The sequence below is a fragment of the Bos indicus x Bos taurus genome, chromosome 19, assembly GCF_003369695.1.
Source record: "Bos indicus x Bos taurus breed Angus x Brahman F1 hybrid chromosome 19, Bos_hybrid_MaternalHap_v2.0, whole genome shotgun sequence".
NCBI lineage: Eukaryota > Metazoa > Chordata > Mammalia > Artiodactyla > Bovidae > Bos > Bos indicus x Bos taurus.
This window is the reverse complement of record NC_040094.1, coordinates 57,391,504-57,407,191: the sequence shown is the minus strand read 5'-3', so window position 1 is coordinate 57,407,191 and position 15,688 is coordinate 57,391,504. Positions and strand designations below refer to the sequence as shown.

Sequence of the window (15,688 nt, the reverse complement as noted above, 5' to 3'; positions counted from 1 at the left end):
AAAAAACCGAGACTGTCATCAAAATGCGGACTCTTCTGCCATCATCATTTTAAGTTCAACTTCACTTTCTAAACCATAAGCTTTCTAAGGGGAAAAATTCAACACCCTTAGCAAACATGTTTATGAAGAATTTTAAAAACCTGTATTAGTACCAAAATGACTGGCAGAACTCCTTCACAACACTTTTGGACTAGGCACTTAGCTTCATAGCATAGAGAACTAAAGCCAAGTTACAGTTATGACACAAATCAAGGAGCTGTCTTTCCCAGGTCTGTCTAGTTACTGAGAGAGAAGGGTGCAGGTTTCCTGCCTCTTTAGTTCGAACAGAAACCTTCACTCAGGTTATTTGTAGGATTAATCTGTTTTAGTGAAACTGGAAAAATTGTATAGCACAGCTGCTCATTTTGCAAAATAATAAGGAAGAAAAACACCCCCACAACCTATGATAACCCTTTTTCTTCCCAAAGAGATGCTTATTAAGTCAAATGAGCTGGTGGTTACACACCAGGCTTAAGTCATTTCAACTATGGTCAGGGGTGGTTAAAGGTGACCAGTTTCATAAATTTTTTTTTTTTTTTTAACTTTTTGGGCACGCCCCTAGGATCTTAGTTCCCCAACCAGTGCCCCCTTGAAAGCACGGAGTCTTAGCCACTGGGCCACCAAGGAAGCACCCAAAACTCTTAAAGTTAGGAATCGAGCTTCCAAATGACAAGCCCAAGGAACGCTGCCGATGAGGCACAGGTACACCGAGAAAGCCATCGGACAGCGCCCGGTTTGGACATTTAATACCTCGATCTGGAACCTTCTCCCTAGAACCCAGTGTGCCTTCTCCAGTCTCCTGTCTCCTGTATCACTTGACAGGACTCAGATGACCTTGTCCCCTTCTGGCTACATGACCCTTTTCTTTGGAGCCCTCTTCTTTGATCACCCACCATTGAGAGGCATCCTGTAGCATGAGAGAACTTAAAATGTTATCACCCAGCAAAGGAGGATAAGTGGTAGAAGAGTCCAAAGTGTACTGGCTAATAATTGTTCTGGAAGCCAGGTATCTGTATTATTCCTGTCTTTTACTACCAGATGTTACTTAATGTTCATTTTGGCATTCTGAACTCACGCTGACTTTAAACCTGTTTTCTTTAGAGAGAAGCCCACTTCTCTCTAGGCCTTCCTTGCGTCTGTTTTAATTCCAAGGGCTCATCAAATCATTGGCTAGCAGGATTGTTAGTAACAAAGAAAAAAAGCAACTAAGCAGGTAGAATTGCAGAAACAATCTCAAAAAGATGACACAGGACACAGTGTTTCAAAATTTGTACATCGTTTACTTTAAGCAACAGTCCAGGATTGTGAAGTACAACACACATTTTAAGGATGAGACTTTCGTTTCATGGTCAAGCACCAGCATCATGCACACAGCTTCAAGTTATCTAAGAAGAGCACTGCCCCCAGCGGGTCCCTGCCCCATGAAGACCCCGCCCCTGCTTCACCACCTGGAATTCATCAGTCTGAGTGAACATCAAGCCTTCCTCTGCGTGGGAGCAGCAGGCTTTGCTCAGCCAGTCATGTTAAGTATCTGGCTTAAATATATCTTAAGGTTCAGAAATAAAAGGCAATTTTTTGTTTTACTTTTTTTTGCTTTGCAGGCGGCAAGGCATAGGGCACAGGCCTTTTATCGCTCTGTATGGCACAGGAAGATGCTTTTTAGCAAAGGGCACTGACAAGTTAGGGCAACACCAGGTAGGTTTCGGCATCAAGACAACTTTGTTTGGGGGCCTGAAGGGACAGCGCCTGTGGACTGTTCACTGGTCTGTCCGATCCAGGCTTGGTAAACCCAAGTAAAGCTGACCAAAAAAAGGGTTTTAAAAACCTCAGTACAAAAGATCCTCTAACACATCTGAACCAAATGGTTTGTTCTTAAAAACACGGTACTAAGTGTCACAAAGCTTTCCCTCCAATCTACTACTAGAAAACACTCATGCCAAGGCCTACAGACCCAGAGGAATCAGGACAGACAGAGAACCTGTTCTTCCAAAAAATAAAAATAAAATAAAAAGACAGCAGTACATAAAGTGCTTCTTTTTTAATGAAACAAATCCAAAAGATGTACAGTCAGGCTCAAGTTGTGCAGTTCACAAGCATGGAAAAAACAAAGGAACAGAACGACAGAGTTCGGGGCAGACGGAGCTAACCCAGGACGAGGCTGGACTTGCCGCCAGGGGGGTTTCTCCGGGATGGCACAGGTGCCGGCGCCACTGGGCTGGGCACAGGGGCGGCGGGCACAGGCTTCTCCTCGCTCTGCCCCAGGCTGGCCTGCAAGTCTGTGTCCACGTTTTCTAGGAAAACAGAATGAAATTAAAACTAATAACTATTCCCAGTGAAGATGAGTCTAAGCTTTTTGGAGGGCCTTTGGAGGATGGTTCAAACCATGCCTAGAGCTATAAAGAAAAAAACAATTGGCACGTGGCCGCTATCCAGCACCAGCCACTGTTAGTGTTCTGCCGCGTGTCCCCCTAAATTACATAATACATGGCGACATAAATGTTTTCAGTGTGAATATTCCAGATGAGCTCCAGGTCCACCTCTCAACTTCTGGGTGGGTCTCCTCTCCCTACTTCCAGAGGCCCTACTACTAGTGTGCATTCCTCTAGTCCATTTATTTTACGTCAGCTTTGTGTATTTTATTTCCAGCATATCACAGGCGATCTTGTTTTTATTGTATTTAACATAATTGATATCAACTTGTACCTTTTGGAAATTTACCCCCACTTACACACATGGTCAGGTGCTTCCCTGGTGGCTCAGTGCTAAAGAATCCGCCTGCAATGCAGGAGACTCAGGTTCAGTCCCTGGGGCAAGAAGATCCCCTGGAGGAGGACATGGCAACCCACTTTACTCCAGTAATCTTGTCGGAGAAATCCCGTGGACAGAGGAGCCTGGGAGGGCTACAGTCTATGGGGTCACAAGAGTCAGACATGACTGAGCAACTAAACCACATACACACGGTCACACTTCATCTTGCTCAATTCACTGCTTTCTAGTATAAATACAGTATATATGATTAATCCTCTGCTGACAGCCAAAAAGTGAAACCAGCCTGACCATTCTGAAACCGCAACGCGTGTACTCTGGAACACGGGCCCGGGGGACACGTGCTGTCGTCTTCAGTGTGAACAGAGGCTGGGCGCCTCCTGCCGGTGTCCACTCCTTCCCAGGTCCACTCTACCGCCCACGTCAGAACATCCTCTCCTCACATCTGCCCACTTCCCCCACTTGATAACCACCTCACCTTAATATCTGCTAAGTGATGGGTGAAAAAATATTATTTAATTCTGTCATGTGTTAACGTTTCCATGATTAATGAGTGAGGCTGACTTTTTAGAAACCATATAATAACCAGCAGTACAGACGTTTATTAAAGACTCCACCCCACCCACCAATGGTTAATTATCTTAATCCAGTTACTCCCATCATATCAACCCTGCCCTTTCCTCATTAAAGTCTTAAGAACCAGTGTTATTATCATCCAACACATCCAGTCCTAGATACTGCTTGACTGATTCCCAGATTGACTTGTGAAATCCTCAGTCAGCATATAGGAATCCTTAACCAGGTTGTTGCCACTGATTCAAATTCAAGAGTAATTGCAAAAGAAAAAAAATGCATTATGTTCTGCAAAAGGTAATTTTTATGAAGAGTTTAAGGCATGTCAGACTTATTTTTAATTAAAAAAAAAAGCCAGCTCTCTTCATTTCAGTGTTAAATCTTAAATTCTGTTGCATATTCTAACACCTACCTTGCAATAATCACACAGAGGCACCTTTAGTATAAAAAACTAAGATATTTATAAGAATTGGAAGAAAAACTACCTTAAGGTTTAAAGACGTTTATTTCCTCCTAGATTAGAAGTTCCAAAACCCTGGAGCAGCGAAGCAGAAATACTGGTTATGACACATGCTATGTAAGAATTTTGTAAGGACTCATATTAGACACCAACGCAAAGTACTAACTCCAAAAAAATTACTCATTAAAAAAAAAGTTCCTCATCAGACTGAACATTAAAGATCCACTTGTACTAAGTTTTCACTCAGCTGACTGAAACAGAGAAGTTCAAGGAGGAAGTCTCAGATCAGAAACATAACATCTCAGAAATATGCTACTGCTGCTTTAAACATTTCATGTATTTTTGGACTGTTTAATAGAACTGACTTCTAAGGCATATAATGTTCTATACTATTCAACTACAGGTAAAAATGTAGTACGCGCTTTCCAAGATGATAGACTCAGTTATGAACCAAAGCTTGGAGAGAAGGGGTTAGCCCTTAGCTTCCTGTTGCACAAGAGACAGGACGAAACGCATCACCACAGAGTGCCCAAGTCCTCCGACAGGCGCCCTTAAATAACCCAGGGAAGTGTGCCCAACCTACTGCAAATACAAACAAAACCCAAGAGCCCATGTTTTAAAGCCATCCAAGATAGACGAATACAGACCATGAACTCCGCCTGAACAGCGTATCAATCCAAGCTGTTTCATTTCTGCTGCGAGGACACAGCCTCCCCACTGGACAGGATCTAACTGAATTCTCCACCATCCGGGCCACCCAGCTGAGGAACCCTTCAGACAGACACCAATGTTACCCTGCAGGGTAGGTGATTTCCATAAAATGATTTTTAGATAAACAAGCTCATTCCTATCAGTCTCACGGTTGCCTTTATCATTATGAACAGAGCCGTTCTGTCTTTCACAACTGGGGAACAAGAAGCCAAAAGGGAAAAGGGAGGGAAAAAAGCACCCATGGAGACTACACAACCACGGGCCTTGGCCTAAATGCTCACTTGTCCAGTCAGAAATACTCTGGCCAGAGAAGATGGAGGCTGGCTTGTTACTTCCTTGAGTCTGTGATAAGCATAGGAATTGAGAGTAAAGGCTTTAGAAACTTTTATGGGACTTGACAGAGATCTTTTGTCTACTGAATCCAGTAATTTAAAAGATGTTTTTGTTTTTTTAAACAAAATGATGGCTTCTGCCGTAATATACATCCTATATACTCCTTACTTGTCTGTCTTCTCTGGCATACCAGTAAGGTAACTGATCAGACAGCAACGTCAGAAGAGAAAAAAACGACTCATCTAAGGATCACAAAACTAGAACCTCTAGAAAACCCAACAGACTTGCCCGAAAACAGGTAAGGACTTCTGCCCAAGCTTCCTGGACCTTCTCCCTCTTTCTTCAACATTTCCAAAGTCCTCAGTATAGACATTCTTGTGTTTAATTATCCAAAAGATGAAGGCAGTATATCCAAGCAAGATCTGATTTAACTGAGCAGAACTGATCGGCCTTGCACTGAAGTTGCCGACAGAACTGGGGTTGATTTTTACTCACCAGACATGGTCTGAATCGTCACGCCCCTTGTCATTTTATGGCAGACGAGCTAAAAGTAGCAGCAGTCAGGAGAGAGAATAATCAGGTGCCAAACTGACGAAGGACTTGTCACACTGTACAACTTGCCTGTGCCACTCACCTGAAGGGCCTGTTACACTGAGCTGGGGGTGGGGGAGAGAACTTTTTGTTTTTTTTTCAGTTACAGCTCAAGAGTTTTATTCGGCAAACACAGAATAGTACACCCTCAAGGTGCGAAGGCAGGCCGACCCCAAAGGACAGGCTGAGAGAATTCATTATTAGCAGGACAAATAACATGTATTTTCATAACTTCAGGCTCTCACATACTGCTCTGGGCTCCCCAAATTTGTAATTCTATTCATTGATCAAAATTAGTGAATAAAGATTAGCTGCTTCTTGGGCCTCCCTGGGGGCTCAGTGGTAAAGAGGAGACAAGGCTCTGGATCCCTGGTCGGGGAAGATCCCGCACGATGTGGAACAACTAAGCCCGCGCCACAACTACTGAGCCCAAACAACAGAGCTCCAAATTGAGAGCTCACAACTATTGAGCTCCAAAACGAGAAGCCGCCGCAGCGAGCAGCCTGATCACCTCAACTAGGCGACAGTCTCCCCCTGAAACCAGACAAAAACCGTGCAGCAACCAAGACCCAGCATAGCCAAAAATAAATAAAATTATATTTTAAAAAAAGGTAACTTATTATTCTTGCTAAATAAGGTCTGACATTGGAAGTATTTCTGAATACAAAAAGCAGCTGAATCAAAAAGTCTAGATTTTTTTTTTTCTTTGAACCTCCAGAACAATCTTTTTAAATGGAACAAGCTAGACAGAAACAAAAACCAATACACCTTCAGTCCAATGAAAAGCAATCTGTCTGCGGAGGGAAAACCCAGGTAAAGTTCACAATGGTTCAGAAGATTCTCCTCCCCTCACGCCCAGCGAGAGACAACGAGACAACCGAACAGGAATTTTTGTTTTCCTGGAAGACTGACTCGCCAAATGTAATGGCAGAAAAAAGCCTTGAAGGAGTGGCTTCGTCCCAGGCCGGCTGCGTGTCACCGGGTCAACTTGAACCTGACGGCTGCAGGCCAAACACACGTAAACCCCATATCACAGGCACCAGCGATTCTCTGGCACTTGTTAAAGAAGTGCCAATAAATACTTCAAAGATTTTAAATGATTAAATGATTACAGCTCTTTTCCACTTATAATTTGATGATGTGGATGCTAACTGAAAATTTACACCTGCCCGCTAAAGTCATCATTCACAAGATCACAGGGTTACCGGTGTCTTGCTGAGTAAGCACTTCAGTAGAAAATCAAACTGTAAATTTAATGCTGAGGTCTGAGCTTGCGATGCTAGAGACGGTTACTAAGAAACTCTCACTGAGTGTAACAAATACCAACCTGATTGACATCCGTCTGTTCTGAAAGCTTTGGGAGGTTTCCAGCCTTGTTCTCGCTGCTGGCCGTGCTTGCTAGCTTCCGTTTTGCTTTCCTCTCCCCTTAGAGGATGGACGCTGGCCCCTGGGCCTCAGCCAGGTTCACTCTCCAGCCAGCCTCTTTCCCCAGGACATGACTTGAGTCAAAATTCCAGTCTATTCTAACATTTACAGAGCCAGAAACTGGCATACTTTTTTCAGACATACTCACCATGAACATCACCTTCTCCCTGGCAAAGAAAAAAGTTAAAAATTTACTTCAGATTTTAATTTGGCCACATACAAATAAAACAATCATAGTTCAGAGAAGCTACTGTCCGTCTGAAGACAGATGTCAAATTTTGTTTTGATGTAGTCAAGTTCAAGGTCAAGGTGCCCTTTACAATAAGCAGCCTTTATTCAACTTGGAACAATGCTACACAAAAATGCTACTGGACCCAAAAAAAAAAAAAAAAAAGCTACTGGATAAATTGCCCCAGTGCTAGTAACATGGTCAGAACACCAAAAACCTTAACATTGACACTGATGACCTAATATCAGTTAGCACTTCAGAGGAGCTTTTATCAGAACGGGAAACTGGTAAACCTATCTTTCCACCCGCTTTCCTTTCTTCCTAATCTAGCTGTTGAAGGGCCTTCATCAATTCCAAAGCCCTTCTACCGGTGTCCCCTCATTCAGGCGGCTGCCATCTCCATGTGCCCTGAGGTCCCCACTCGGGGACATCCCACCAGGCTTTCCAGACACACACCTGGGGCCTAGGGGCCGTGCTCAGCTGCAGACAACCAATGGTAACACTATGCTACAGCTTCCTGCTGCTGCTGCTAAGTCACTTCAGTCGTGTCCGACTCTGTGCGACCCCATACAGCCCACCAGGCTTCCCTGTCCCTGGGATTCTCCAGGCAAGAACACTGGAGTGGGTTGCCATTTCCTTCTCCAATGCATGAAAGTGAAAAGTGAAAGTGAAGTCGCTCAGTCATGTCCGACTCTAGCGACCCCATGGACTGCAGCCTGCCAGGCTCCTCCATCCATGGGATTTTCCAGGCAAGAGTACTGGAGTGGGGTGCCATTGCCTTCTCCGACAGCCTCCTGCAGTTCAGCTCAAAACAACAGGCAACACTTGCCAACAACCGAAACATCCCTGAGCTCAGATAATGCTACCATGTGTGACATACACAGCAAGTGCGAGTGATGCGGTTTCAAAAATCACTACTGAAGGATAAAGACTAACCCAACTGGTAGCAGACACACATGAACAGACCAAGGTCATGTGAACTCATTTTCCTGATCTACTCTATCAACCTTCCATCAGCAGTACAGTCAGTCCCTTCCCTAATTACCTCTCTACATAATAAAACTCCAGTGGATAAAAACCTAGTGGGAGAAAAAGTTCAGGGATGATTGGATAAATAATTTAATAGAGGCTCTTTGTCCTGGGTATTAACTCCAGGGATTGAGATCATAAGCAAAGCCTTTAGAGAGTTAGGATAGACAGATGCCCTTTGATAAACTGTCGCTGGAGTGATATTGATGATGATGGATGGGAAAGATTCATGGAAGTTACAGGAAAGTGATGACTAAGAACAATGCTTATGCCCCTGTCGGTGGCCTCCTTACCCCTGCCCCACCTCCCCACCCCTCCCCATTTATGCTGTTTTCTCTTTACTCTGTATTTCTACTTACTAATACTGTATTTTTTGATGTTATAATAAAAATTCAATAAAAATTTAGTGGTTAAGGCAAAAACAAAAAACAAACCCCAAAACTCCAATGGCAAGTCTTAGTACAGTGGAGGAAGGGCGGGGGGTGATGTGAGAATTTCATTTCTAAAGGGCATAAACCTCAAAGCCCGTCTCTCCCCCTGCATTGTTGCACTGACCTTCAGATCTAAGAAGTCTCCAGAGTTCGCTTCAGAAGAATTCCTTCTCTGGGGTCCAGATGACTCAGAATCTTCCCTGCCCCCACTAGACTTGGCACCTGAATCAAAATACACTTTCATGAGGAATACCAGGGAAAGACCTGAAGCACGCCACTATTCCCTGTGTTCGCGTCACATGACAACACGAGCCAACAGTGTCAGGGAGTGACGGCTAGTAAAATGCTAAGGGGCCACATAAGCCAGCCTGACGGCTCTCCTTGTTCTTAGCCACCACACCGACTCCCAGCATCTCCCCCGTCTTAGCCCCGTCTCTCCTCCCATGACAAGCTTTAATGGTTGTTTCCCATGATTAAGCTAGATGTTACTCAGCAGCACAAAACCAGCTGCTGTGGTCCTGCTGGGTCCACCCCTTGACTACTGATCACAGAGACTAGCAGTACCTGCCGACTTGGCCCAGGAAGGGGGATTTTCCTCAGGTGTCCCAAAGATGCTGGAGGCCATTTTGTTCCTCCTCACAGGCTGTTCTGTTGGTTCATCAAAACCTAATGAAAAATTGGATCCACCGCCAGGAGGCCGCAAAACCCTAGAAATGATGGCGAAATGTCAGTTTCAGATCAGATCAAGACGTTTCCTGGTACATGTTTTCAAACACCTTTCATTTCAGTTCCCCCACCCATTCATTCCACACCCCCACCCCCCACAAAAGAGAACTGTTAATGGGAAAATAGGAATTGATTCCAACGTGGTATAAATTCAACGATGGACCTTAAGGTGGTGAGGTTGTGCACCGCACCAGGCAGCTGAAACAGTCCTAAAGCACCAGCAGCAGGCTGGTTGGCAACCCCAAAGGGAAAAGGCCTGAGCCTATGGATCCTGTCTGCTGGGCCCAGCTGGACACATTTGCAAAGAAGTTTAGAAGCACATCTTGTTATTTATTTAAAAAAAAAGTTTCCATTTTGATTTCCAACAAAAATGTTTAAATGGAAGAAAATACATATAAAAATAAACTTGACCAATTTAGAAGCCCAAGGAAAGCTCGTTATTGTCTCTCCCGTCTCAGCATCATTCATAAGCCCTGTTTATACACGCGTACCTCACTATTCTCACTAACCGTCGTGAGTGACCAGTCACAAGGAGAGTCAATCAAGAGTTAAGTGTTAACCATGACATGCTCTACACCCATGAACCTCTAGACACCATCTATACAGCTCTTGTGTTTGACAGGGAAATACGGCACCTGCCCATTTCCAGATCTTCCGGACACAGGTTGACCAATTTGTCCCCTCCATGAAAACACTCAATTTCATTTGTCCTGTCGCTACTCAAAACATAGAAAATGGAGATGGTTTCATGGGAAGATGTCCTAACCATAGATTCAGTTCCTTTATGGTGATGGGAGTGGTCTATTTTTCTATTTCTTAAGTCATTTTGAGTAAGAAACATTTCTCTAGGAAGGTGTCCGTTTCATTCAAGTTTCCAGATAAATCCAGTTGTCATTTGTAAACTCAGCTCCTTATATTTGAAAGGATAGGAAAAATTTAACACTTTATTGTTTTTCTTTTTTTTCTTTTTCTTTTTTTTTCTTTTTTAACTTTACAATATTGTATTGGTTTTGTCATATATCAACATGACTCTGCCATAGGTATACACATGTTCCCCATCCTGAACCCTCAAATTTAACACTTTAGATAAAAATTCTCTTCTAAGTATCCCTCCAGAGGCATCCCCAAGTTGTGATTTTTGTTCCCATTCTAAATATTTTCTCATTTCCATTATTTTCTTCTTTGACCCATAAATTATTTAAAAGTACATTTGTAAATTTGCAAACATAGGTCTTTCTAGTCTGATTTCCAGCTTTTCATTATAATACAGATGGGGTCTATGTGACATGTTCCTTAATAGGTGGTTCATTTTTTAAATCTTCTGTATCTGCTTGAAAGGAACATATACTTGCCAGTGTTCTATATGTCTACTAGATAAAGCCTATTAATTGAGTTGTTCAAATCTACTGATTTTCTTTTTGTCTGCGCCGCACGGCATGTGGGATCCTAGTTCCCCACCAGAGATCAGACCTGCAGCGCCCCCAGCACACTGGAAGCACAGAATCCCAACCACTAGACCACCAAGAAAGTCCCATCAATCTACTTATTTTTACTATGTTTTATCAACTACTGAGATTCTGTTACCAACTTCTCCGACAATGGGGGATTTTGTCAAGATAAGAGTCCTAGCTCACAAAGACCACCACTGGACTATTTTATTTAGTTCAGTAGGGAGAACTGTGATGCATTAACTGGCCAGTCATTTTGATTAAAGGAACAAACCAAATATATATTCCTAACTCACTTCATTTACCACAAGAAATTCCAGCTAGGTCAAATATTTAAATTTAAAGCCTTAGACAAAAATATTGGAAGAAAACATGTACGAATCTGGTTCTAGTCATGAAGACTTTCCTTCTAAGCACAAGATGAAAGCCAGGAACCATGAAAAATGGACAGATTAAACTTGGCAGAAATACACATATTTGACAAAGGATGATAGAATCGCTTTTAAAATAATTAAAACAATCATGAGAGAAATAAAAATGGACAAAAGGTACTAACAGACAATTAAAAATATGGGTAGTCTCTAAACATTAAAAATTCAAATTCACAAGCAAATAAATGAAACCTAAAACAAAAGAGTATTTTTTTGCTTATTAAGTTGGTAAAGATGAAAAAAAAAAAAAAAAAAAAAAGCCAACTTCCGGTGTGAATTGAAGTGTGAGAATATAAATCTGCACAAACTTTCTACAGACCATTTTGATAAAATGTATCAAGTGTTTAAATTTGCATCTTCTGTGAACCAGGGAGGGGGTTCTACTTCCATGTTTTCCTAAGTAGATAAGCAGACATATGTACAAGTAAACTTGCAGATGCAGGCTTGGTTAGGCCTAAGCAGAACAGAAGCAAACTGCTCAGACTTCCCCTCTCAACTGTATCTACTTCTCACCATCTTCTCCAACCCAGTCAGGCCACATTCTTCCCTGTTCCGTGAACTGTTCTGCCTTATCTCCACCTCAGAATATTTACTCCCATATTTCCTCCTGCCCAGAGCACTTTCCACCCTTTCCTCGGTGACTGTTTCAGAATCCAGCCCATTTCTTAAACCTTCTCCTCTTCCAGGAAGCCCTCCATGACCTTGAGGAATAAGCAGTAGGACACGGAGAGGAAAGAATGTTAGAGACCCTCTCTTTCTGGCCGCCAGTTCTTTCTGTAAAGGACCAGTCATTACTTTTGGCTTGTGGGTCATTAGGTTTTTTGCAGCTATTCAACTCCATAACAGCACAGAGGCAAGCCACAGGCAACACGAAGATGAATGAGGGCAGCTATGTCCCAATAAAGCTTTATTTGTGGACACAAATGTGATTTTCATGTCATTTTCATAAGTCATGAAAGATACTTCTTCTGGCCTTTTTCAGCCATTTATACTTGTAAAAATCAGGTGCCAGCTGGACTTGGCTATAGGGTGGTAGTACACTGGGCTCTGCTCTGTCTAGTTCAACAAACAGCCTCATTTTTTAAAAGAACAAAGTCAGGCCCAGAGAAGTTCTAAATGAACTGCCCAACTTTAGTTAAGTGACAGAGATGGGGCCAAACCCCAAATCCTCCCGCCCTGGCAGGCACATAAAAAGGGCTCAAAGTGAAGTAGGGGAAATCACTCAATACCATTTTCTCTTTAAACTACAAACCTATATAGTTGGTGTTCTGATTGCTTTTCGTGTTTTCTAGACTGAATATATTTCTTATATAGGTCCTGTAGCATCTTTCCCAAAATCTAATATTCATGTCTCTCCATAGTAAAATTCAGTACTCAATTTACACTAAATTAAAATGTCATTATTATTTTCCAGGGGTGGGGGTGGAGGAAATCCATTGTGTGCTTTTATAACAACATTTAAAAGCCTACTGTTTTAAGTCTCCCATATTAAATATTCACTCAGATTAAATTCATTAAATGAATTAAGAAATCATGTTCAGGCATACCTCTTATAATTTTGGGTCTGCTAATAAAATTGTTTAAATAATAATTAAAAGTATGTTACAAATTCTTAATAGTCATTCTCCATGTTAAAGTCAGAAGTGACTAGGTTTTTATCATTTGTATGTCAAATCAACAGACACTTGAAATATTATAATCAAAATTAGCTTGCTTCAGAGACTTCCCTGGAGGTTCAGCGGTTCAGGCTCCATGCATGCAGGGGCATGGGTTTGATCCCTGGTAGGGGAACTAAGATCCCCCCAAAAAATAAAATTAACTTCCTTCACTGTCATCCCCTTCATTCCCCAGAGATTAGACTGATTCTCCTTACTATCATAATTAAATTCTCATGAATTATTTCAGCCAGATGAAAATCTTCAAAATCCTAATAGGCCAGGAATTTTTTTTTTTTGACCTTAAAAAAAGAAAAAAGACACTACAATCTGATCACCAGCTCAGAAAAGAAAGTCAAAGCTCTGACCAGCCCAACTTTTTAAAGGTCTGTGTCCCTCTTGCAATAGCAGGTTCTACCTACTCCAATGACGTCAGTGTTGTGGAGCCCATTTGTAACAACGAGACATCCCCAAACAAAGGATTTGGATCATAAGAGAAATTATTTCAATTTTATTTTCTAAGATCCTGCTATTCTTCCTGAACTACGATAATGAGATCAGAATTACATATCTGAGACTCAACAAAAATGTGTCCATGAACTGCGGGTAGCAATTTTCAAAAAAGTACTCTTTTTCTTTCTTATCTCTTTAAATCCAAGAGTTCCAATATGAGCTTTGCAGATCATTCCCTACCAGACTAAATTTATAATGTGTTTATGGAACCAGGAAACTGTTACTGAAGAAAAGAAGTTTAAGACAATTAGGTGAGAAGGAAAGGTAGAAGTAAATAAAAGGACAATGCTACATAGAGTCTTAAGATAACAATATTGGAGGAAAATTGATGACAAAAGGGGGTTAAAACATTTATTTTGCAAAACCAAAAGCCAAGAAATGTCTCACATTTCAAAGCTACAAATGAAAAAACTAGTGTGAGGATTCATTTGACCTGGTTACTTAAATTCTCTATGAATTCAGCACTAAACTGCACTCAACCCCAAAGGATAAAAACCTCTGATTTTTTTAATAGAATGCTTGAGTTTTCATATTCCAATCACTACACTCTGGCCACCATAAAGCTGACCTCAGGGCACAAAATGAAAAACCAAGGTTCAGTTTGTTCCAGTGTCCTCTGGAAAAAAAAAAAAAAATCTCACTGGAAGGATGACAAGAGAAGAGGGAGTGACCAGGGTTTGCGTAGGTCTATCTACTCAAGTTCCCCTTCCTCCGAGCAGCACATTGATTTAGTTTTTAAAATCTTTCCCATTCTTTTCTACATTTGAAAAGGCAACGAAAGAGTTGAAGAAGAATGTCATTTCCAACACTACCTCCTCAGCCTCACTGCTGAGGCCTGCTTTTTGTCCCCAAGGACTCCAACCCCTGTGAGACACTGCTCTTTCACGGCTGTCTTCTTAGCCCCACAAAATGGCTCCCTTTGTGCCGCTTGCCCAGGACCCCAAGGCTGCCCACATATGACGGCGGGTCGTGATCGGTGAGGAAGAGAGGCTCAGAAAAAGTGGAATCTAAACTGCCTCCACGCCTTGGGCAGGATCCCAGAGACGCCTGTGTCCCACCTTTAAGAACAGCCTGCGTGCAATTAGCCGAGACAATGTGGACATCTTCCACCGCATCCAAAGCCTTCCACCAAGTTAGGCAAGGGCTCGGATGAGAGGCCCTCCCAGTCCACACACCGTGCCCAGGGCCCCTTGCCTGGCTGCAGTGGCATGAGTGGCCAGAAAGGCTCGGGCTGCGCAGGTGGAGATAGTACGGAAGAGACAATGGATGTCTCGGGCCCCGCCCAAGAACTGGAAACCTCCTCCATCCAGCCGGGAACCCGGGCCAGAGGTGAACTCATTTGGCAAACGTCAAAGGGGGAAGCGAAAGAGGTGGGATGCGAAGACCGAGGTCCGAAGGTTTGAGCGCAGAAAACCCACTTGGAACGACACGCTCCCCCTCCCATTCGGAGGTGGGCGCGGGAGGGGAAGGAGCAGGGGTCTTTCCTTTGTTAGCAGAGGGGAGGCACTTGGCGGAGGGTTTACGGTTGGGTCCCGAACGGGGGCAGGGATCGTGATGACCAGCCCCGCCCGAACACAAATGCCACCGGCCAGGCGGACCCGAGTGGGCAGGAGCCCGGCGGACCCGATCTCTGCGGCTGGAGGATCTGACCGCCACGCCGGGCGCGGGGCCACCCACCTGCTCCGGGGCTAGAGACACGAGCGCGTGGCCGGGGGTGGGACAATGGGGCCAGATCAAGGTGCCCCGCGGGCTACCCGCACACGAGGGGCCCAAGATCACAGCCCTGGGGCCGAGCCGGCCGCGCCGCAGAAGACAGAAAGCGAACCCTCTCAGCACGTCCCGCCTAACGAAAACCCGCTGCACGGCGAGCGCGAGCGGCCCCGGCCCTTCCCAGCCCCTTGCTTCAGGGGAGGAATGAATGGGAGAGGAGCAGGAATCGGGCGGGGCCAGCGCGTCAGGCTCGCCGGCCGCACAAAGGCGGAGCCGGTGGCCGAGCCCGGCCACTCGGCCGGGCGCGAGCGCAGCGCCCCGGGCACGTTACAGCCAACAACCGGCCGCCAGACCCGCCCGGCCCCCTGGGCAGCAGCCCTCCCGCCCCGGAAACCCCTCGCCTCACCGGGAGCTGTTCCTGCTGTTAGGGTCAACGCCCTTGAAGGTGGTGGTGGTGGTCATGGCGCCGGAGAGCGAGGTAGGCTGGCGCGGAGCGGAGCGCTGAAAGGGTCAGGTCGGAGGGGCGCAGAGGAGCTCTCCACCCCACAATCGGCGACCGCTGCAGGAGCCTCCGCCGCGGCTTGCCAGCCGGACAGCCGCTTTTATAGGGCTCGCAAG

General features: G+C 44.2%; 1 protein-coding gene across 1 annotated transcript; it reads right to left on the bottom strand.

Moving 5' to 3' along the window:
• Positions 1–1,298: 1,298 nt before the first annotated feature.
• JPT1 (Jupiter microtubule associated homolog 1) lies at positions 1,299–15,688 on the bottom strand. The gene is made up of 5 exons (XM_027518801.1): positions 15,477–15,688; positions 9,152–9,294; positions 8,712–8,809; positions 7,047–7,065; positions 1,299–2,330 (listed from the first exon to the last, which is right to left on the bottom strand). Exons 1-5 carry the CDS (start codon positions 15,530–15,532, stop codon positions 2,182–2,184), a joined length of 465 nt encoding a protein of 154 aa, XP_027374602.1. The 5' UTR covers positions 15,533–15,688; the 3' UTR covers positions 1,299–2,181.

Excerpts from the sequence above, each read along its gene's own strand:
- JPT1 (XM_027518801.1), bottom strand. The coding sequence starts at position 15,532 with ATGACCACCACCACCACCTTCAAGGGCGTTGACCCTAACAGCAGGAAC. Across the intron at positions 9,295-15,476 it reads AACAGCAGGAACAGCTCCCG|GGTTTTGCGGCCTCCTGGCG; the intron begins GTGAGGCGAGGG and ends CATCATTTCTAG. Across the intron at positions 8,810-9,151 it reads TTCCTGGGCCAAGTCGGCAG|GTGCCAAGTCTAGTGGGGGC; the intron begins GTACTGCTAGTC and ends ATTTTGATTCAG.